The sequence below is a fragment of the Rhamphochromis longiceps genome, linkage group LG22, assembly GCF_057381845.1.
Source record: "Rhamphochromis longiceps isolate RC_006_pf linkage group LG22, R_longiceps_female_GT1.1, whole genome shotgun sequence".
Lineage (NCBI taxonomy): Eukaryota > Metazoa > Chordata > Actinopteri > Cichliformes > Cichlidae > Rhamphochromis > Rhamphochromis longiceps.
Window position 1 is genome coordinate 25,253,877 of NC_140577.1, and position 23,618 is coordinate 25,277,494.

At 43.6% G+C, this 23,618-nt stretch overlaps 1 protein-coding gene across 2 annotated transcripts; it reads left to right on the forward strand.

Moving 5' to 3' along the window:
- Nucleotides 1–2,108: 2,108 nt before the first annotated feature.
- LOC146644161 (SH3 domain-binding protein 5-like) lies at nt 2,109–19,182 on the forward strand. 2 transcript variants are annotated; one of them, XM_085396791.1, is made up of 9 exons: nt 2,109–2,442; nt 2,695–2,757; nt 7,904–8,032; nt 15,773–15,937; nt 16,024–16,154; nt 16,591–16,633; nt 16,738–16,954; nt 17,130–17,498; nt 17,749–19,182. In XM_085396791.1, exons 1-9 carry the CDS (start codon nt 2,365–2,367, stop codon nt 17,922–17,924), a joined length of 1,371 nt encoding a protein of 456 aa, XP_085252917.1. In that variant the 5' UTR covers nt 2,109–2,364; the 3' UTR covers nt 17,925–19,182. The 2 variants fall into 2 exon arrangements, with proteins under 2 accessions (XP_085252917.1, XP_085252918.1); XM_085396792.1 differs by lacking the exons at nt 2,109–2,442; nt 2,695–2,757; nt 7,904–8,032 and adding an exon at nt 12,329–12,535.
- Nucleotides 19,183–23,618: the final 4,436 nt, after the last annotated feature.

Genomic DNA, 23,618 nt, shown 5'->3' on the forward strand with positions numbered 1-23,618 from the left:
CAAACTTCTGATGAGTCATAAATCATGATACACTGCTAAGCTGTCTTTAAAGATGAAAAGTATCAGTATCTGTATTGTTATCAGCAATACTGGCCCTATATTTACTTAGTATTACATAGTATTACTCTGTAGTATGAATGGCAATAGGGAACGTCTTTAAAGACGTGTAATTCTGGTAATTACCAGAAGAAAAAGCTGCTAAACAAATTAAAATACATTTAAAAGGTAAAGTATTTATGCCGTCCTTTGCATTTTCCAAAGCCGTCCAGTAGTCCGAAATGGAGTCTTTGCTTGGCTAATTCTGGCCCCCAGGCCTCATGTTTGCCCGGGTTATAGACTAAGCTACAGAGATGGGAAGTACTGTAATCTGATTACTTTTTCGGGTAACGAGTAAGGTAAGGGATTACTATTGCAAAATAATTAGATTACCGTTACTTTTTTTGCTTGATGCATAAAGTTAAAAGACTAAAACTAATAAAACAAGTTTTAAAAAAGGACTTTTCCATTTGATTACATTTTGTATGATGAATTATGCAGAAAAAGTAGAATTGGGCTGAAAGATCTATCGCTTTATTACCTATTCAGGTTGTAAATCGTGTTTTTAAAAAGTAACTAAGTAATTAATTACTTTTGAAAATAAGTAATCAGTAATGTAACAGGATTACTTTTTGGGGGGAAGTAATCGGTAATTAGTTACTGATTACTTTTTTCAAGTAACTTGACCAACACTGCTAAGCTACCCACCGCTATAGATCCTAAGTAATTAAAATGACCTACAGCTGTAAAGCGTGGTCAGTAAAATTCCCCAACTGGTACTTATGGCCAATGATCAGTGGTCAATGGCTGTATCCCAATTAAGGGTCTGCAGCCTTATGGGCCGCATTTTAAGGCCGATTATGTCGCAGCAACGCGACGAAGGTTGTCCCAATTCAAAGGCTGCTCGAATTGCGGCCCTCAAATGCGTCCTTAATTTCCCTGAATTTTAAGGATGTGGCGGTGTAGACTTCGTGGCCCAACATATCCCAGAATGCATAGCGCGGCGCTGGGTGTGGATAATTTTGCCGGAAAAAAACGGCGGATGAGGGGCGCCCGAAGAGTAAACTTTAAGTAAATACTGAATATTATGTCACTTATTTATGTGCAAATGTTTAATAACGAAGAACACTAAAACATTACTGTTGGCCACATGTCGGCAAAGTTATGTGACGTTTGTACTAACTTGGTTTTAAAGCCTTTACTTTAAAATATACGCCGTCCAATAGCTGACCTTAATCTTACAGAGAATGATCAAAGCTCATGTAGAAACAAACAAACAAATGAACAAAAGATTTTCTCCTTCATTTCTGTCAAACAAAGCTGTATGAAACGTTTCCAGCTGTTAGTATCATGGTTGCTAGGCAACCTGGGCAGCGCGACGGAGGCTAGACCGTCCCATTTTACAAGCCTCGCACTTCCGGCCTTAGCGGTTTTTGAGTACGCGGCCCTTGGCTAAGGCTGCGTACTTTTAGGCTGCAGACCCTGAATTGGGATACAGCCATTGATCGGTGGTTGCAGATCAATGGTCATGACAGTTTGCAATGATCAAGAAACTGGCGTCAAAGCCCACTGTTCATTCAGTGTGGGAGTTTCAGTCATTGTGTAAATGGACTGTTTATAAGGCTGGGCAAACCTGTAGTCAGCTGAGACAGACGAAGTCACTTGTATAAGTGACAAAATGTTTCTCCCACTGAAAACGTTAAGTCCAGATACACAAAATCAACCTTGAGGGATGTCCTTACCTGGATGACTGAGCATACATCAACAGATCATGCATGTGATTGTTTATCGGTAAAATCGATAATACGTTTATCGGTACTTTCATCTGTTGTATCTGGTTTAAAAAGCTTGTGCAGTAAGATTATAAGTAACTAAAATATAATGTCCAGATAAATAATCTGAGAGCAAGTATCCATCAAACATAAACTCACGCGCAGCGCCACTTTTAAGCTAACAGCTTTGTAATAAGACACGTGCCTGGCCCCTCCCCCTTTCAGGTCCGGCTTGCAGACGTAAACGTTACGCGCCGCTTTTATTTTGAATGTCCTAAACGGAAGTAGCCGTAGGTCTCGCTGTAGTTAAACGCTTTCTTCGTTCGCAGCTCGTCCTCCGCGAGGTTGTGGTCCGCTGTAGTTCGCGTGTCCGCTCTTCCCGCGGGTGGACGTCTCTTTAAACTCGCTGCCCGCTTTTAAAAAGCCCAGCTATGCACCGCGCTAAAGGTTAGAGCGTGTTTGGATCGCTCCTGTGCTGTTCAGCACCCCGGGGTCGCGCTTAGTTTGCGCCGAAGACCCTCGTTTGGTTACCAGAAATCTCCCAGAAATTCCGACAATGGAGCGAAATGGGAATACCTGTGAGGATGACCTGCAGGGTGCTGACGAGGAGGAAGAAGTGGACCCCAGGATACAGGTAAGGTGGGGTTAGGACAATGAGTCCAGATGTGGAGTGACAGTAGGTTAAAAAATGTCAGAGCGTTTGTGTGTGTTTGTGTGTGTGTCATATTTTGACTGTCTCCAAAATGACCTACTGAGAGCTGTAAGTTCAATAATTTGGTTAACACGAGTCACAGCCTGAGGATTGCCAGTCTTATTTAATCACACTCCTCCCTTTCTCCCTCTCTGTGTGTGTGTTTTCCATCACTGGTGTGTTTTCTGTAAACAGGGAGAGCTGGAGAAGTTGAACCAGTCTACAGACGACATTAACCGCTGGGAGAGTGAGCTGGAGGTGAGACCCAACAACACACACTGCTGGCATCAGAATTATTGCCCCTCAAACACCGAGAGCAGGGCGTAAGCCGAGCTCTGGCACCCACCCAGCAGTCACTAAGTCTCACTTTTTTTAAAACTCTAAAGTGGTGAGAAATCGTGTCAGCGCTGTGAGATTTGTCTCTCTGCCACTGTAGTGTCAGGGATTTGCCTAGCAACGGTGCCATTGTTTTAAAACAGTCTAAACGGAAAGCTTTCGAAAGATGGAAAACTACTAAATGTGCATCAGTGGGAAGAGGTGGAAAAACTGAAGCAGGAACTGTCTCTCCCTGCACTTTATAAACTCCTAGTGCAGCTGTGGTCTTAGTCGGAAACACTGCCGTGGAGCGGTTGGTGAAATTCATCTATTTGCTCATAACACTCACGTTCATTTAGGAGTCTGAACAGAAACAGGAATCAGACACATTATGGAGGAATAAAGGATGTAAAGTGAAGCGAACAACTGCAGGAGGGCAGACGGCACACAGAAGGGGCAGCTTCGGCTCAAGTGTGTGCTAGCTGGGTCACTGTTGAGGAAAAGTGAAAACATTCCAGAGCGAGGCCTCAGTTTTTTGTTTTCCTGAAAGTAGGCCTCTTCTGTTTCTCATTAGCCCTGCGCTCACATCCAAACCCAGCAAACCACAGCTGGAATGACCGTAACAGCACGCACAGAGACAGAGAGAGACAGGAGGAGAGATTTTCCTGTAATCCATGTTTTAATCCATGTTTTCCAGCTGAATTTTAACTTTATATATATATATATATATATATATATATTAGGGGTGCAACGATATTCGTATCGATATTGAACCGTTCGATACAGTGCTTTCGGTTCGGTACGCATATGTATCGAACAATACAAAATTTTTAATTTATTTTATCAACTTTCCTTCTGACGATGCTGTCTGTGTTGAGCGCTCAGTGAATCTGCGTTCGACTACTCCGCCTAGGCTCGACAGTGCAGCCTAGGCGGAGTAGTCGAACGCAGATTCACTGAGCGCTCAACACAGACAGCATCATCAGAAGGAAGAGCGCAGGGCAAGCTAGCGAGACAGAAGTTAAGCTCTCCTTACAACATGGACCTCCCGCACTCTCATTCAGATCTGGCGTTTGGAATTATTTTGGTTTTCATGTGACGTATGACCCTGAAGGTAAGCGAGTCATGCACTAAAGTAAAACAGTATGTTGGATGTGCCATGCAATGCTCAATTACATGGGTGGGAGCTAGTGTGTTAGCGCAGTTAGCTCGTTAACGTGTTGGCCGTCTAGCCCCATGCACGGAGCGATCGGCGGTAGCTCGTTAACGGAGATTTGCCGTGTTGTGTTAAGGTCATTTCAACGAGATTAACCTGAAAGCACTAGTGGGAACACAACGAATATGACTGCACATTTACGCCGACATCATCCTAGTGCAAAGACAAGTGGAAGCAGAAAAAAAACAAGCAAGCATGCTACTAACTTTAGCCGAGTCATTTAGACAGCTGTTAGCACATGATTCTCCTTATATGTTTAATATGCTGCTGAGAATATAGCCCAGAAGAAGCGGATAGTATAGCTTTTATTTTGGAAAGAGACATTTCTCTGTAATAAACTCTCTTTTTCCAAAGATGAGTGATTCCTCAATCAGATACAGGGCTCGCAATATCGCTAGCCCGACGTCCCGGGGCTAGCGATCTTTTCAGTCGGGCTACCAAAATCTATCTCTGCCCTGCCCGTCGGGCTATTGTAGGAAGGAAAAATATATGTCAATGCTTTTGCATTCTTTCAGAAATGTAGCTGGGTAATTATGTCATTGGCATCGGTGAGCCACTGTCAATATGTGACATATTGAAATCGCGTTTGAATTTGCGCTTGTTTTTTTGCTTTCACTTTGCAATGACAGCACTGATCTGTGAGTGATGATAATTTGTGCACCAATTCCTCTGACATAGTCTTATTAATTGTTAGCTTACTATGCAAACATGACAAGTGAAATCTCCCGCAGCTTAAACATGTGAGAGGTTGATCGCGCAGAGAATCGCTGAGCTTATGTGAGTGCGGCAGGATATATATTTCACTACGATGACCTGGATGATTGAGAACCTTCACAGACAGATATATATTTTAGTTCTGCTGAGCCAAATAAGACAGGTCAGGGTGAAGAAGTGACAGCCAAAGAAAAGCTTACCACAAAACTGAGAAGTTATGACAAATCAGACTATAAGGCAAAAAGAAAGTGCAGCTTTATGGTTTCATGGACAAAAGAATTTCTGTGGCTGCAATATGACGAGCTAAATAACCAGGGCTGCACATAAGTGGTCCGCAGGTGCGCATTCGCTGTCAAAATAAAAAACACGCACAAGGGTTAGGGTTAAATTTAAAAACTGTACTTTTGAGTTAAAATATATATTTATAATTTTAATAAATGACAAATTAAAAAGGCATGAACATTTTTTTTGTATCGAAAAAATATCGAACCGTGACACCAAAGTATCGAACCGAACCGAACCGTGAATTTTGTGTATCGTTGCACCCCTAATAAATAAATATATATATCCTGATTTTATTTTTTAACGTATTGTTTCTTGGTGCTTTTTGGAAAGCTCAGCTTTTTCACAGCTTTGGCAGTGTTTACAGGAAACAGCATTATAAGTAGGGTGATCGATGTGAATACACAAGCAAACAGAAGAAGAAACATGGATGCATCTGGAGGCAACAAAAAAAAAGCTAAGGAGGAGCTAAGGACTATGGAAGGAGCCCCTGGCAGGCTGCAGGGGGTCCTCCTGCAGCCTGGAGCTGATTAAAAATGATGTACGGTAGATTCAGAGGATGAGTAAGTTGGGGCGGAGAGTTTAAATCCACAGTTGACTCTGCCTGCCAACACAACGTTAAATCTCTTCTATGTCTGGCAGATGTGGGACTGTGCCCTTGTGATGCGTGCCATCATGAGCCTCCCATAGAAAATAAACAGAATTTTAAATTTTAACCTTTATTATGAAGCGATAACTAAGTCTTCTTTATTATTGTCCCAGAGGAACAATTGAATCTGTCAGCTCCTGATGAGCTGAGCTGCCTTAACGAGCTTAATATACATGTCCTTATTTTTTTGTCATACATATAACATTTGCTGTGGTGAATTGAAATAATGCAGTTATTGTATGGAAAAGTTAAATTAAGCTTTTTCTACTCTTGGCTCTGTATGATGTCACTGAAGGGATATCATCTTGGGTACACACCTCTTGAATGTCTCTAGAGTATTCTGGTCTTTTGCTTATGGGGAGCATCCACCCAGACGAACTTTGAGTTAAACGCAGTATCTTTCAGGAATTTTTTTAAATCCAGAAAAGCCTTGAAACAGGACCTGAGAGATGCATCTGGCCCTGCTGCCACTGAAAATAAGTGACAACAGGACTGATGGAGACATGAATCCAAATCCAAATTCTTCCACGGCGTGTGTTTGTCCTGTATTGGTCCACTCAACCCCAACAAGTCATTGCAGATGGCAACCCTGAGCCTGGTTCTGCTGGTGGTTTCTTCCTGTTAAAAGGGAGTTTTTACTTCCCACCAAGCAGTCATTTATAGGGGGTCATATGATTGTTGGGGATTTCTCTGTATTATTGTAGGGTTTTTACTTTACAATATAAAGCGCCTTAAGGCAACTCTTGTTGTGATTTGAAGCTATATAAATAAATTACAGTTAAGTTGAAATGTTTGTGCCCTGAATGCAGAAAACTACCATCAAGAAAAGTGGACAGTGTGTGATCAGCAGCTTCATTTTTCAGTATGACAGTGATACCAAACACACTGATAGTGCATTATAAACATGCCTGAATAGAAAAGCGCACAATGAAAGAACACTATCAGTCATGGATTGGCCTCCCCTGAGCCTGGACCTCAACATTATTGAAGCAGTGTGCGATCATGCTCACAGAGAACCAAACAAAAGGCAGAAACATCCAAAGAAGAGCTTTGAATGTCCTTCAACAAGCCTGGAGAACTATTCCTGAAGACGACTCAAAGAAATGGCCAGTATGCTTATGTAAGGGAGTTCAGACTGTGATGATGAGTAAAGGTGGTCATAGCAGGGCTTAAAGTAGGTGTTGACAGGTGGGGAAACCCCAGGTTTCAGTGTAACGGTGCAGCGTGGAATAGGTGACTCAAACAAAAAAAGTGAGTCATCCAATAAGTTTTATTCTCAGTAGATTTGTCTTTGACATTACCTCATTCTTTTGTTGTCTTGTATGATGTTTGCTGATGTTTCAGTAACCTCTGCACGTTTCCCACTTTCTTAGTAAAATATAAAGAAATAAGGGGTGACTCAAGACTTTCTCACACCGCAGTTATTCCATTTGTTTACAATAAATCTTGAATTTGTTTGATTAAACTAGTTTTGAACATTTGGCATTTGAATGCACAAACATTATATTTGTGTATGGTCGTGCCCAGTTCCAACAATCGGGCCCCTATTTAGTTTCCTGAGCAGTATGTAAGGCCAGCAGCGTGCTCACAGAGTTTACCTTGTAGATTCTGTGACGTGTCACCCGTCTTTGCAGGAACAGGACGTAGGAAATGCGATGATGTCACAGGAAGTGTGTTTCCTGTAGCGCCCTCTCCCTTCTCCCTCTTTAACCGCTCATTTATGCCGATCTGTGCTCTGTGAAGAGGATGCAGCTGCTTTTAAACCCCTCTTCAGCAAATTAAAGCATACACAGACACACAAAAGTAGCTGCATAAATGCACACGGATATTGGGCCCTCCTGCAGTAATGCTTCATCCTTACTCATACTCATTCAGTGGGTCACCACCAAAAAACATAAGCAATGCTGCTTAGCAACAATGAGAGCTGACACACCCACTGCATAAAACAAAGAAAACAAAATATAGTTTACACACTCTACAGTTGTGTGTTACATGGGTAAACCATGCTCTTGTATATGGGTATGACTAATGGGGGCAACAGGAAATCTCACACCACAATAAGGCCTGATATTACACAGATATAAATAATAACCACAGTTGTTGTTCTGTAACGCTGCACTGAAGACACAGTGGTGCTTTGAACAGTCTACCATGTCCAACCTAATAGTGTGACCCGATAAGTTCCTCTCCTCATTTCTAAGTGTGTGTGTTTGTGTGTGTGTGTGAAGGACTTCCGTCAGAGGTTCCGAGCAGTGCTGGTTGAGGCAACAGTTAAACTGGATGAGCAGGTGAAGAAGATCGGGCGAGCCGTGGATGACTCCAAACCCTACTGGGAGGCCCGCAAAGTGGCAAGACAGGTACACACACATGCACACACACACACATTCACAAGAGTGAGCGGGAGTGACTCCAAGGTCAGCAGACAGTGTGAGGGCAGGATTACTGAGGATTAACAATGAGAAGTTTAAACAGAGCCGCTTCTATCTACTTAAAGGGAGTACGGTCACATGACGCCTATATTTAAACTCAGTCACAGCTCTGCATCTTAAGCTAGTGTCTCACGCATGCACGCACGCACACGCAGTCTCTGCGTGGTGATAGACTTGCGACATTTTGCATGGCCTGACTTGTTTCTTTTTGCTGGATCTGGGAGTACTTGTCATGCTTGCAGCACTGCTGCAGGGAGACACAAAGCAGGGCAACACAACCTAAAGGTTAGGACACCAAGTCTGTGCTTCTCCCTCTGCAGTGGCTCATCTCATTTATTGCTCCAGGCTGTTGAAGCTTCCACCCCTCCATCCTAGCCAATGCAGGAGCTTATGAGTCATGCATCAGAAGGCTGACATTTGCATGTCAAACTGAAATAGATTTTGTACACGTGTGTGTGTGAATGTACGTATGTGTGTGTATGTTGCTTATCTCTGTTGCGCTGTGACAAAATACCTGCAGGTGGCATCTGCTTCTGGTATTAACACGTGAGAGCCAGGGATTACTGCAGGTTTTGAATTTTGATGGGACCGGCATTTGCACGAAAGGATCAAAATCCTTTGCTTGTGTGCGTGCGTGCGTGCGTGCGTGCGTGCGTGCGTGTGTGTGCGCGCGCGTGTGTTTGGGTGATTTAAACAGAGCAAAGCCGATAACGGTCTCGGGTTTAAACTGGCGTATTGTCTGGTTATGATTTATAGACAAATATTTAATATTTAATACACGACCTACTTTAAAAGGACTCATGCATGACCTCGCTGACCCTCCACCACAGACACACACATATTCCATCTACCCCCACCCATAAGCCAGTTACATCCCCTCAAACACCGCCCCCCATGTTTTCCCCCTTACATTCCAACAACGATTGGGGTGGGTGGGGGGTATTTTCCTGCACTGTCCTCTCTTTTGTCCCTTTTACCCAGCATTCACTTCTGCACCGCTGCCTGTCTGGCTGTCTGTGTCCACGCCCTGCATATCCCACCCTCACCACATTGGGTATTAGTCACCTTTCTCCACCTTTCCCAGCCCTGCAACCATCTCACCCGTTTGAAATTGTAAATAGGATGTCTTTAGAGAGACTTAGACATCAGACGGGGTGACTGTGTCTGACACATGAATGAGTCTCTCACACACACACACACACACACACACACACACACACACACACACACACACGCAGCCATGGTGCATATCACAGCCTGCCAGGCTATTTCAGATCCAAAGAACATCATATTGTTTGGTTCTGAGTGTCACATGATTTGGTCTCTATGACATCAACTTAATTAACTGATAACAAAGCCCATTCATTATGTGCGTGGTGTCTGAAGCTCAGTGTGCTTTTGTGCCATGAAGATAATGGCAAATTGTGTTCTCAAGCGTTGACACGTTATTCACGAGGGTGACAAAGACTTTTCGTCAGGCTTTTTGCAAAAGGCAGAAACTCACACAGCACTGACACTTCATGGAAACACCACCAAGCCAGCAACGAGAAAAGCTGCTCTGATTGGGAAGTTCTGGTATTTTTGTGTCTCTTTCTGTCTTCATCTTGATGGATGTTGTTTTAATGTTTCAGTTCCTTTTTTCTGTTTTTCTTCTTGTTTTTGCCTCATTAAATATCTATTACCCTCCTTCTGTTTCCCCCCTCAACCTCCCTGCTCTTAGAGCCTGGGAAATGGGTCACGATGAGAGACAAAGAGGAAGGATTCATCTTTACCACTTTGTTGAAATAGCAGATCGCGCGCAATAAAAAGCTGTTATCTTCCGCCTCTTTTCTCTCTCTCGTCACCTTTCACAGGCCTTAGCAACAACACTGTCACGACAATTGATGCCAAAGATTTTGTATTTTCTACATTTTTTGTGAGTTGGAGCTAGGGCTGCTCGATTATGGCAAAAATGATAATCACGATTATTTTCACTGAAATTGAGATCGCGATTATTTGACGATATTTATTTAACCCTTTAAGACCCACCATAGAACCAAGTCCGCCAGAGCTTATATTATTTTTTTAGAATAGAATAGAATAGCCTTTATTGTCATTGTACAGAGTACAACGAAATTGGAGTGCCACTCCCTTGGTGCAAGTTTCAATAATAAATATAAATGTAAAATATAAAAAGTACAAAAAAAACAATCGTAAGTACTCAAACAATAGTATGTACAATATATACAGGATAGCAGCATTAATATAATGACAGTAGGAATAGCAGCATAATATAATGACAGTGACGGTATGGAATAGGTTCAGTTGTTTTTGTGCTTATTTACTACGGTGATAGCTCTGGGAAAGAAGCTATCCCTGAATCTGTTTGTCCTGGTTTTATGTGACCTGTACCGTCGGCCTGACGGTAATAGTTCAAACAGTTGGTTGCTGGGGTGAGAGTGATCCTTGATGATATTGCCACCTCTGCTGAGGTACCGAGAGTTTGCAGTGACCTCCAGGCTGGGCAGAGAGCAGCCAGTGATCTTCTGGGCTGTGTTGATGACCCTCTGCAGTACTTTCCTGTCTGCAGCTGAGCACCCTGCATACCATGTTGTTATGCCGTACGTTAGGATGCTCTCTATGGTGGCTCTGTAAAATGTCACCAGCAGCCTCTCCTCCAGGTTGTTCCTCCTGAGCACTCTCAGAAAGTGGAGACGCTGCTGGGCCTTTTTAACCACCGCTGTAGTATTTGCAGTCCAGGAGAGGTCATCAGATATCTGCACGCCCAGAAACCTCATGGAGTGTACCCTCTCCACACAGCTCCCGTGAATGTAAAGTGGGGCCGGGTCTGCTCTGCCCTTCCTGAAGTCCAAGATAAGTTCTTTAGTTTTCGTGGTGTTCAGTTGGAGGTTGTTAACTGAACACCACTCAGTCAGTCTGTTGACCTCATCTCTGTAGTCCGACTCATCCCCCCTTGAGATGAGTCCAACCACTGTGGTGTCATCCGCGAACTTTATGATGGTGTTTGAGAGATGGGTAGGGGAGCAGTCGGATGTGTAGAGCGTAAACAGGAGGGGACTGACAGGAGTCTGACAGACTGTGGTCTATTTGTCAGGAAGTCCTTGATCCAGAGGCAGATGGGGGTGGAGAGTCCCAGGTGAGACAGTTTCTGGACCAGGATCTCCGGGATGATATGATTGAATGCTGAGCTGAAGTCCAGAAAGAGCATTCTCACATAGCTTCCTCTGTGCTCCAGGTGACTCAGCGCAGTGTGGAGCGCTATGGTGATAGCGTCCTCGGTGGAACGATTTTTCCTGTAGGCAAATTGGTGGGGGTCCAGAGTGGGAGGCAGACCGGCCCTGATGTGCTGACAGACCAGTCTCTCAAAGCACTTCATCACTACAGGCGTAAGTGCAACAGGCCTGTAGTCATTTGGGCTGGCCACAGCTGTCTTCTTGCCGATGGGGATGATGGTGGAGGTTTTGAGGCAGGGCGGGACGGTGTTTGATGACAAGGAAAGGTTGAAGATTTTAGTGAAGACTCCGGTCAGTTCGTCAGCACATGCTCTGAGAACCTTTCCATGTATTCCATCAGGACCTGCCGCCTTCCTGGGATTCACTGACCTTAGAACACACCTCACTTGGTGCTCCCTAAGTGTTAGTGTGCCAGTGCTGGGGGCGGGTGGAAGTGGTGTGGCAGCTGAGGGCTTGGTCGTCTCAAAGCGGGCGAAGAAACGGTTTTACATGTTGTAGTGCCGTTTGTGGGAGCATTTCAAGTTGCTATGCAACTGTTATAGCCCATATTTTAATAATATGTATGCATTAAGTCCATAGTAACTACATTAATTGCAAAAAAGTGCAATAAACTACAAAAAAATTGAAAATCGTTTTTGTTTTTTACATATATTTCTACTTGGAGAAATTTAAGAGGCTTATCCCTCAAAACTTTAAATACAAAAAAGTTGCAAAAAATAGTTTACAACAACAGGAAATTTATTTTGAGTGTCTTCATAGTTTTATTTTGGAGATACACCAATTTTTATATACTGCAGGAAAAACAAAAAAACAATCCTATGATGCAAATTTGCAAAGAAAACAGCAGGTGCATCAAAATAAACTATTTCCAGCAGTGCAATTCGAGTTCTAAGCATCCCAGAAACTATTCAGAAAAGTCAAACATGACCAGTATAGGTTTTTAAGGCGTACAAGTAAAAAAAAAAACATTTTCCGCGAAAATGACGTCACTTCCGGTTTCGGCCAGGAAATGGCGGACATGCGACAGTTCGCGCTGACGTCTGTTTCACTGTGGGAAGTGTTACGAACAGCTGATCGGATCGGCAAAGCGTGTTTCTGGAATATTATGTTTTTGTTCCTGCAAGCGCTTTTTATGCAATTTTTGCAAAGCTTTATGTGGAAGGAAACCGTGACCGAGGACAAGCTGATGGCATCAGATGTAAGTACAACTCCTCCGGTTTCATATGCAAAAAAAATTATTGCGCTAGCTTACACGGTTCAGGTTCTACAGGGATTTAAAAATAGTTACGCAAAACGGAGCGTGCTGCTCTGACTGGCTTTAAAGGGTTAACAATAACAATGTATTGAATAATGACTTTAAAAAATAATATAAAATAGTGTGCAACACCACTGAAGTTTTTTTTTTACCTCTCTTTTCAACCAACAGCAGTCACTCTCCTCTCCAAATAACTTCTGCTTAGCTTTCCGAGCTTCCCTCGGGTCCTCTTAATCAGCGGTCTCCAACCTTTTTTGCGCCACGGGCCGGTTTATGCCCGACAATATTTTCACGGACCGGCCTTTAAGGTGTCGCGGATAAATGAGGGAGGGGCTAATAATCGGCTCAGTCATTTTTAATGATCGTTGAAAGCCCAGATCGTAATCGTGATTAAAATTCGATTAATTGAGCAGCCCTAGTTGGAGCAGACCTCTGATCACTGCTGGGTTTATCTTAAACATGGCCGACGTTACACGGGTTAACAGCTTGTGTGACTACACTGACCTTAGTAACGTGAAGTGCGTTGCTATCAGGGACAAGGACAGAGAAAATCTCCTGGTTATACTCCAACTTTTTTTGCAGCTCATTAACACTGCTGTTGTCCACATTGTTTTCAGTCACTCAAAGTATACAGGTGTATACTTGCTAGAAGGTTGGTGTCAGTTCAGCTCACTGCTTGAGCAGGCTATATGTTGCAGTGGCCCTGGGATCAAGTCCAACTTGCTGCCCTTTGCTGCATGCCTTCCCCTACTCTCTTTGCCCCTCTTTCCTGTCTACCTCTCACTGGTGACCTATTAATCAAAGGCAAAAAGCCCCTCCAGAAAAGTGTTAGCAGGTACTGTACTTGTACCTATCTATCATAGACAGACTATTTTGATGGCACTATATTGCCTTTGAATTCAGGTGGTTTCAGTCTCATTGCCACAGGATTGAAGTCAAGCACAAAGCCATGCAGTCTGTCTTGTTTTAATGTGCTCTCTGAATTTGAGTGTGGCACTGTAACAGGATGCCACTGTTGCAAGAAATCAACAGTGAAATTTCTTTCCTCCGAGATATTCAACCATCAGCTGTGAGTGGTATTATTGTTTCAGCTAAGCATGGCCAACGAGCTGCTGACTCCATAACTGTAGCGCTCCAAACTTCCTCTGTTATTAACAAAAGCACAAAAACTGTAAACCGGGAGCTTCACCTCATGGCTGAGCATGTAGGTGACCCGGTGCTCTTGTTGTAATGGTGTATATTACACAGTGACTTTAGTGTTACTGTGTTACATTTCAGCTTCACAATAAGTAAGAAAAATAATTGTTTTCACTGTTTCTATAATGTAAATCCAAGTATAGGCTTCAATGTGTAGGCTATGTGTTAAAAGTGACATACGTTTCTTATCCTTGACGTCATGTCAGCAGGATTACATTCATACAGACCAATTCATGTTTTTCAGCTTGGGTTTTGCTTTCCTCTGCGTCTGCATCTGTTTATGGAAAACGCTGGTAGAGAAATCGCTCTTGGATTTTAAAGAATAGATGTTTGAGACGTTGAGCTGTGCATTCATGTTAACATAATAATAAGTGTTAACATGAATACACAGCTTTACTTCTTAGTTTAAAAGGACCATTTAGTAGAAACAATCGTCCATTGAAAACACTTTGAGATAAAAACACAAAGTAGACGAGCAGGTTTGGTTCCATTGTAAACCCGACAGACAGGCAGCATGAAATATGTCCCTCTGAACTGCTGTACTGTTAATAATACACTTGTTAAATACTAATCACCAGAGGGAAAGTTTCTCCCTGATTATTATTATTCTCTCTTTCAAGGACATTGAATTGGAGTTACTGTAACTACTTCATGTTAGCATTCAGCCAGTGCAATGACCTTGGAGTTATGCCTGTCTGAGTGGGTCCAAATATGTCCAACGTGATGAGAATAACCCTCCTGTTAACTGTGACTGTGGGCAGGAGGAGCCCACTGACAGTGTGTCAGATTTCCTCAGTGACAAAGATTCTGTTTGTCTATTGGATCAAGGCTCAGTTGTCTTTTTCTATGAATGTTGGCCTGTTTGGGCGTCATAAGGACTCAACCAATTCGATTCAATTCAGTTTTATTTATATAGCGTCAAATCACAACAACAGTCGCCTCGGGTTGCTTTATATTGTAAGATAAAGACCCAACAATAATACAGAGAAAACCCCAACAGTCAGACAAGCTCCTTATGAGTAAGCCTTTGGTATCAGTGGGAAGGAAAAACTCCCTTTTCAGAGAAAGAAATCTCAAGCAGAACCAGGTTCAGGGTTAGAGGTGTGAGGGGAGGGAGGCCGAGGGCGGGTATGGGTCCTAAATTAAACACACAGGCAACACAAAGACTCCTGGTTCATTCATACCATGTAAGAACTTAGTGAACTTTTACTTCATGAAAGCAATTTTAAGTCATTTGTCACTATGATTTATAAGGGACCTGTTTTGCTTTTCTCTAGTTTTTGTCATTCTTCTACTCTGGATAAAGTTTCAGCTATGAGCCAAGTTTCAGGTTTCAAGATCAGTTTTGTGTAGATTTTTCTAATCTTAATGATGTCATATCTCTAACATGGTCATCTTGGGCACACAGCTCTGGCTCAAAGACACTGGGACTCTGCACACCCATTGGCTAATGTTTTATTATTGACAGATCATTAACCAATAACAATACGCTGCTTTAGCCTTCCTGCCGAATCTAAGAAGAACCAAGAGGGTTTTTTTCCCAGTTACCGGCTAAAGTTAAGGCACTTATGCATGAGAGGGCATGTGGAGGTGTGCCGTTGTCCATCTTTTATACACAGTCCATGCTTTGGCTGTGAACACAGCTCTTCAAATCTTTTGGTTTTGTTTTTCAAGGGCAACCAATCAGGATGAAGCTGGCTTAAAGCAAGTAGGGAAAGAAGCATAAGCAGCTCTTTTTTTTTTTTTTTTTTAGACTGCACCGAGAACCAGTAGATGATAAATGAGCGTTATTTTGACCAGTGAGCCAAGCAAAGGTACTCTATTAGGGAAAATATGGAGCAGGCAGTGAGCTGTTTCACATCAGAAATGTGTGAAATGTTAGCAGTAATATTTACCTCCTGAATTGTATTTTTAGGTGGAACATTTGGTTTCCAGTCTGACTTAATAAGTTCTGACCGCTGCTTGTCCTTCCCTGAACTCCAGGCTCAGATTGAAGCGCAGAAGGCCACTCAGGAATTCCAGCGGTCGGTGGAGATCCTGCGGGCAGCCAAGGAGACCATCGCCCTGGCCGAGGAGAGGCTGCTCGAGGAGGACACCCGGCAGTTTGACTCCGCCTGGCAGGAAATGCTTAACCACGCCACACAGAGAGTAAGTATATAAATGCAGCACAGCCCAAAAATTCCATCCTGAACGAGCGGTTTAGCCTCAGGCGTTTTTTTTCTCGGTCGTTTCAGGTGATGGAGGCTGAGCAGGCGAGAACGTGCAGCGAAGCAGAGCACAAGAAAACAGCAGCCAACCACAATTCCTGCATAGGCCACATGAGGCAGCTCGAGAAGAAACTGAAACGCTCCATCAACAAATCGAGGTTTGTGATCGGATTTTGGGAAATGCTGCTCATAAGTTTGCCGCCGCCTGAACCTTTTATGCGAGCGTGTTGGGGGTTTTTGCCTTTGCTGGATAGATTAGCAGTGAAGATAGACCGGAAACAGAGGAGACAGAGTGCGAAGACACACAGAAAAGGGCCGTAGGTCAGATTCAAGCCCAGGCCACTGCACTCTGGCCATGGTGCAAGTGGTTGCCTGCTCACCCACTGAGCTAAAGTGGCGCTCGAGAAGTGGGGGAAGCGAAATTTCTGTAACCTGATGAAGTCCAGATGTTTTGTGTGTTGGCTGACAGTACTGGGTTGCGCTCCCTCCATAGAGACGTGGAATGTGACTGCACACGGAGGAGGGTTGTTCTTCCAGCGGGCTAAATTTCTCTCCTCCCCCTCTCACTTTTTTCTTCTTCTTCTCCCCCTGCAGACCGTATTTTGAACTCAAAGCGAAGTATTACCTACATCTGGAGGTATGTATCACCTACTCATAGACTCGAAGGAGTAAACATAATCTATATATCTGTGTTTTATTACAAGGTGTCTTTGCTGAGAAACACTGTTTTATTTCTCACAGCAAATAAAGCGTCACGTGGACGAGCTTCAGGCCAAACTTGTGGTTGCCAAAGCGGAGTACCGCACGGCGCTGCGCAACCTGGAGAGCATCTCAGAGGAGATCCACGCCCAGCGACGTTCCCTCGCCATGGGCACCAGGGAGCAGGGAGTTGGAGCAGAAGGCGACGGCGGCAGCGACGACATCGCCAACTTCAAGATGGAGTCGGACGGTTTGTCGAGTGAGTGCCACGCCCACTCGGAGATGGGCAGTCACCCGCGTCATCGAGCCGCGTTATCATTTCTTTGTTTTTGTTGAGCCGTTTGCATGTGTGTGTCTTCAAGCTCACATCCCCGTGTGTGTGTGTGTGTGTGTGTGTGTGTGTGTGTGTGTGTGTGTGTGTGTGTTTGTTTCAGTGGTGTCAGTGTCTATCGACGAAGAGGGCAGTCACAGCAGCTCAGAGGAGGAGGCCGACTCGCACTCCACCTCCTCGCCCCAAGCAACCTCTTCCTCGCCTTCCACCTCTGCCTCCACCCCCGTCGACATGCCTCAACCTTACTCGTCCTCCTTGCTCCACACCCCCTCCTCATCCTCCTATCTCTCCTCCTGTCCCTCTTCCTCTTCCATCCTGTCCTCCTCTTGCCCCACCGGTGTCCTGGAGCTAGCGAGCCCCTCTGGCTCTCACAGCCCAGACTCAGTGTGCAGTTCCGGGCACGCCTCGCCTCTCCTGGGCCCTCGCAGCCAGTGCAGCGGCGCCTCCTCTCCAGACTGCGACCAGGAGAGAGGTGTGTGTCCCACTGAGCACTGATGTGCAACCTGATCCTGAGCACGTTTCCTGACAAACAAAAGCAAATCTAATGACTGAGGAATTATTTTGGCAGAGGATGTTACAGGTTTAAAATAAAAGTAGGAGTCCTTGTGAAGGACTCGTAATGTAGAAGTTGCTGGTTAACTTTTGTCTAAAACTCTATGTCGGATAATTTCCCTGATTTAATTGAACCTTTCCTTGCACTTTTCTTCCTGCGTGTTTTCCAGGCAACAGAGCAGAAGGAGCAGAGGCGACAGTGGAGAGCGGTCTGAACAAGCTGACCTTGAATGTAGCGCAAGAACGAGATGAGGATCCCGCTGATGAGCGAGACCCCCACTACATTAACCCCGAAATCACATCTCCCACCTCCGCCACGTCCATCCTGCTCCTCAACAGCGTGTGACGAGGATGCGTCGTGGCGCGAACACTCGCCATGCGCAGCTTTAAGACTCAGTGGATTCACTGGCAGAAGACACAATGGGAGGAGAGTGAAGCGCTGCACACCCGCATGACTTTGTGTCTCATTCGTTGTGCTGTCTAAACATCAGTGCTGTCACGTGGAAGGTGCTGCGTGTAGCGTGTTTAACATCTTTCATTATAGGATGACTGATGGACTCTGCTTCAGCCTTGTGGTGTTGAGTGTCAGCACTGCATTTCCCCTGGACCCTCCCCTTCCCTCCTGCTCTGTATTTGCTACAGAAGACAAAGTTCTTCTCATCTTGTGCCAAAAAAACTGCGTATTACGACTGTGTGACAAAGTTCCTCTACAGACTGTGGAAGACGTTGGTGATTTCAGTTGTGTTTTAACATGTTCACGGGTCATGCAGGATATTTCCAAGGTAACACAGGAAACTTTAATAGTTAACCTGCTACTGTTGGCACCGGTAACATGCATTTCATTATTTTGAACAGCGTTACGCTCCTTTCTTACTCCATGTCTAAATTCTTGGACTGATTTTCAGGTCAGATACAGGGGGTCAGTTCATCCTTATTTTTACCCTCCAGTTAAGCCAGCTTTCCTTTGATTGGTTGCCAGAGAACAAACAGGTTTGTGGACCTAAAATATCCCCTTTCTGTGACATCATAATCTTAAACATAGTGTTTGAAACAATCTGAATTAATCACTTGTACCTAAATTGAACTCATTTTTTAAAACTTTGGCCCACCGCTGTAATAGTATTTATAAAGGATAATACGTCCCCTTTAAGTGAGGGTCAAACTGGGACAAAGACAAGCTGTCTCCTGAAGGATTAGTCCATTTTCGAACCCCTCCCTTCTACTCCTGTTTATTCCAAATGAAGAACGACGGCGTCGGCTCTGGAGAGCAGAAGTAGGACCTCGAGTGCAGGCGACACTCTGAACACTAAAGAGACTTCACGTGGGGGACTGAGCCCTGTTTTTGAGGCAGAACTGGTCTTCCATTTGGATTTGTGAATGAGTGACTGAATGTGTGTAAAGTGCAAACCGCACTGTGAGGTCGCCGGTTTGCACGGATGTGTGAGCGAATGACTTTTTGAATGTGTGTCTTGTGTTTTTTGACCCTGTAGTACAAATACTCTATATTTATACTCCTGTATTCTTGTATATGAACGATGTCGTGTGGTTATCGTTGTAGCTGTTTAACACCAAATAAGCAATAAACACGTACTTCATCTAACTCATCAGCGAATTGATGGTGTGTGTTAGACGTTCAGGTTGTTGATTGTCATAGTGGTGATCACTGCAGCCTGGTTTTTGGGAACTTTTTATTTTATGTTAAAACATGCCACCGGTGGAAAAAAGTGACCCAAGTCATCAAATGAAGCACTAACAGCTGCCTCGTGCTGCCACAGCTGCCAGCGTAGTGCAGTAAAGATGGTCTAGAGTTACAGATTTGCTCGGCAGCAAGGCCGACTGGAACTGCTGAATGTGAAAGTTCTTTATCTGCTCAATGTTTTGTTTGGGGATATTTGGTCGTATCATTTGATAACCTTCGCTTTTCCTGCTGATTCCTTTTCCAGTCAGCTGTTTTTGGTTTTGGTTTTTTGCAGTGACACACACTCTTTTTTAGCTCTGCTGAGCTGTTTAAGAGTAATCTCATGACTTCAGTTAGTGCCCTGAGACAGATCGTAGAACGACTTCTCACTCTAAAATCTTTGTCCATCTGTCTGTCTGAACAGGCTGCTGCCAGCAAGCTACCTTTCAGTTATTTAAGATCCTGTGATCTCCCCGTCTGTGCCAGATCAACTCCAGAGGTTTCACTGAGGCAGGGGAACAGCACAGCAATGCTCTGTCACACACTGACACCTAGTGACAGGGTTGGGTTCTGTTTTTTATGGAGCACAAAAGACTGTATCTCGCTCTCAGCATATTAAATGTTGTTTGTGGTTTTAGGTTATTAGAAATCAGATTGCGTAAGAACAAATGAGTGCATTAAAACATTTACCATACAAAACTGAATGACTGTAATTATACAATTGCTGTCATGGCAGAAAGAAAGTACGCCCTCTGTCACTTTTAATGTTCTTAAAGGTTTTTAAATTAGTTTCATTTCAGTGGTAACACAGCAAAGATCAGATTTCTCACTTTATTTGTTTGGTTTCATTTAAAATTAGGCCAAAATGCAGAAAAACAGAGTACACGCTGATATTTAATAGCTTATAGAACCTCTTCGACCAATTATCATTTTCTGTGCCACTTGATCAGTCTTGTAAATCTCTGTGGAAGAAATTTGGCTCGCTCTTCTTTGCAACGTAACTTCAGTTCACTGAGGTTTGGGCATTTGCTTATGCACAACTCTCTTAAGGTCCCACCACAGCATCACAATCAAGTTGAGGTCTAGAGTTTGGCCAGGCCACTGCAGCACCTTGATTCTTTTCTTGTTCAGCCATGCAGTTGTAGATTTCCTGCTGTGGTTGGGAAATCCTCGTGGTTTCTGCCTGATTGTGTTTCAGCCAATACTTAGTTTTCAGACAGATGACCTTACATTTGACTCTAGAATACTTTGCTATACTGAGTTAATGGCCAATTCAATGACTGCAATATCCCCAGTGCCCCATGGTTGCAAAAGAAGTCCAAATCATCACCCCTCCACCACCAAGCAACAGTGTTTGAGGTGTTTGTGCTGATATGCTGTGTTCTGTTTTCTCCAAACGTGGTGCTGTGCATTATGATCGAACAGCTCCACTTTGGTCTTGTCTGTCCAAAGGACATTGTTCCAGAAGTCTTGTAACTTATTCAGGTACAAACCTAAGCTGTGCTGCCAGGTTCTCTTTCGAGAGAAGCGGCTGTCACCCTGCAGTCCTTCCAAACCAGCCATACTAGTTCAGACTTTTCCTACTTGTACTGTGATGAACTTTAACATATAACATACTAACCGAGGCCTGTAGAGTCTGAGATGCAGCCCTTGGATTTTTTTGTTTTACAATTCAACTGAGCATTGGGGAGAATTTCCACTCATGAGAAGACTGTTGTTGTAGCTCACCTGACATTTGGTTTGTCTAATTTTGAGACCTGCTAAGGATCAAAATGTTGTTATCCTGGGACGTAAAACCTCAGAACTGACAGGGGCCATGCTTTCTTTTAACAATGAAATTATAAATATTGTAACTACAATGTACGTACAAGACATTGTCACTAAGAGTCAGGTTTTTCTTCTTCTTTAAAATGTCACACTGTGCACACGTTGGTGTTTTTTTAAATGCACTGGAACATAAATGGAAAACACTCAGCATGTAGTTAATAACAACTATCACTTTTGAAACTCCACCAGCATAACACTCACAAACATACTCAAACACCCACAGACAGACAAAACACACACACACACACCTTCACAGCTCTACACTTTCCAATCAAGAAGAAAATCAGCAAGATTAATCTTTTTGCATGCAGACTCACCCACAAAACCACATCTTCTTCTTTTGTAACAACTGCAACCATTAAAACGTGTCTCTAACAGACAGAGTGAGAGAATTAAAACTCTTACTCGATTGGTTATTTATTTTCACTTCTTTTGGGTGTTTTACAGCAGTTTTTTAGGCCTGTCACTTCCTTTGTCCGCTACTTTTTTAAGGACACACTGCACACCATGCTGAGTATGCCAGGTTCTCAGACAATAGCTGTTTTGGAATAAAATTGTTGTTGTAAAAATAGTTTTTCATGCTTGTCAAACTGCATTTTCTTTGACATTTTTCAAACATTCAACAAAAGAAATGGGAACAAATTCTGTCTTTTTGTAACAGGCTATTAGAAACAAAGTGCTTAAAGATGCCATTTAAAATAAGTTCTTTGTTAACACCATCACCTTTCACAGAGCACTAAATGATCTGCAGAACAGGAAGAGTTACTTGACGATGCTCTTCGTGGACTACAGCTCAGCGTTTACCACCAACACCATAATACTAGACATCCTCACCACCAAACTGGACCACCTATTACCTGCTCCTGGATCAAAGATTTCCTCACAAACCAGCCTCAATCAGTCCAACCCCCAACCTCTCTCCTCGACTGTCATCCAGCACCAGATCCCACGCCCCGTACACCTATAACTGCACACCAACCAAGCCAACTCTCGTCATTGTCAAGTATGCTAATTACACCAACGTGGTTAAACTCATCTCTGATGGAGATAAGACAGCGTACAGGGCGGAGGTAGAGAACTTTTCCCGCTGGTGCTCCGAAAACAACCTAAAGCTGAACATCCTTAAAACAAAAGAACTCATAATGGAAAGACACAGACAGGTCCACTCCCCTCTAATTATAAATGGGGAATGGGTTGAATCTATCTCCACCTTCAGGTTTCTGGGCACCCACATCTCCCCTGATCTCACCTGGACCCACAACACCAACGCCCTGGTAAAGGCCCAGCAGCGGCTGCACTTCCTCCGTGTCCTGAGGAAGAATTACGTGGACCAGAAGCTGCTGCTGGCCTTCACTGCTCCTCTGTGGAGAGCATCTCCTCCACACTGGGTGTTTGATAGACAGAGTCCACTACTGACAACAGGACGGCTGTACAGAGGGTAATCAACACCACCCAAAAAAATTATTGGTTGCCCTCTGACACCCTGGAGACCATTGCCAGATCCTCCTGTCTCAGGAAAACTAGGAAAATCATAGGTAAGCCCTTACACAGCTTACCATCTGTTTACCCGCTTCTCTGGTCAGCGCCTCAGGTCAATCAGGTCCCACACCTCCAGACCCAGTAACAGTTTCTTCCCCTGGGCCATTCAGACTGTTAACAAACACCCACCTCATGAATCTGAGCCATGGTCTGTGTGACCCTCATCACTCAGGCCACTATTTGAAGCTATTTTGTTCTCCAATGTCTGTCTTTCTCTTATTTCCGAATATATTCCTCTGTATTGTATATATTTGTCCTCTTTTGCTATTTTTTCCTGCTTTCTACTCTTTATATTTTATTCTGGCACCGTTGGTGTGGAGCACCCACAACTTTTTTTTTTCTGTTCTCAAACTGATCTCCCTGTTGGAGCTCAGTCTGGGGGGAGTTATTTTTTTTCTCCTTATCTTTCCTCATGTGGTGCATTTTCCATTGTTATACCTCTCTGACCTGTCTTCCCCATGTGGTGTTTGTGTAATGTATGTATGGTCAGAAGGGTAAGTCGGCGCTGGCAAAGGTCGGCAGCCTTAACCCCATTTCCTTTGGGGTCAACCTTCAGGATCAATAAAGTTTTATTGAATTGAACTTTATTTTACACGTACAATGACAATAAAGGGCTATTCTATTCTATCTATTCCATTCTAAAAATAAATAAATAAATAAAAATGAATAATAGAAATTGTTTTAAAAACTTCTGGAAATGGTCAGGTATGAGGATTGGACTGAATAAAAAAGCAGTTATTGTCCAAAGAAAACTTTGAAAACCCTTCAGAAACTTTGAAAGACTATTCTCGACATCACTGGATCAAAATGGGAATCAAAATGGGGCGACTTGACACTTTTGCACAGGATTGTATATAAAGAATAGCTTTTAAAAAAGCAACCCTTCTCTATAACAAACAAAACCCAAGAGGGAACTCTGACTAATCCTGTTGTAAATGTCATTTAACATACAATTAGCACACAATTAAGTTATCTTATCAAAGTATTTTCGTCTGA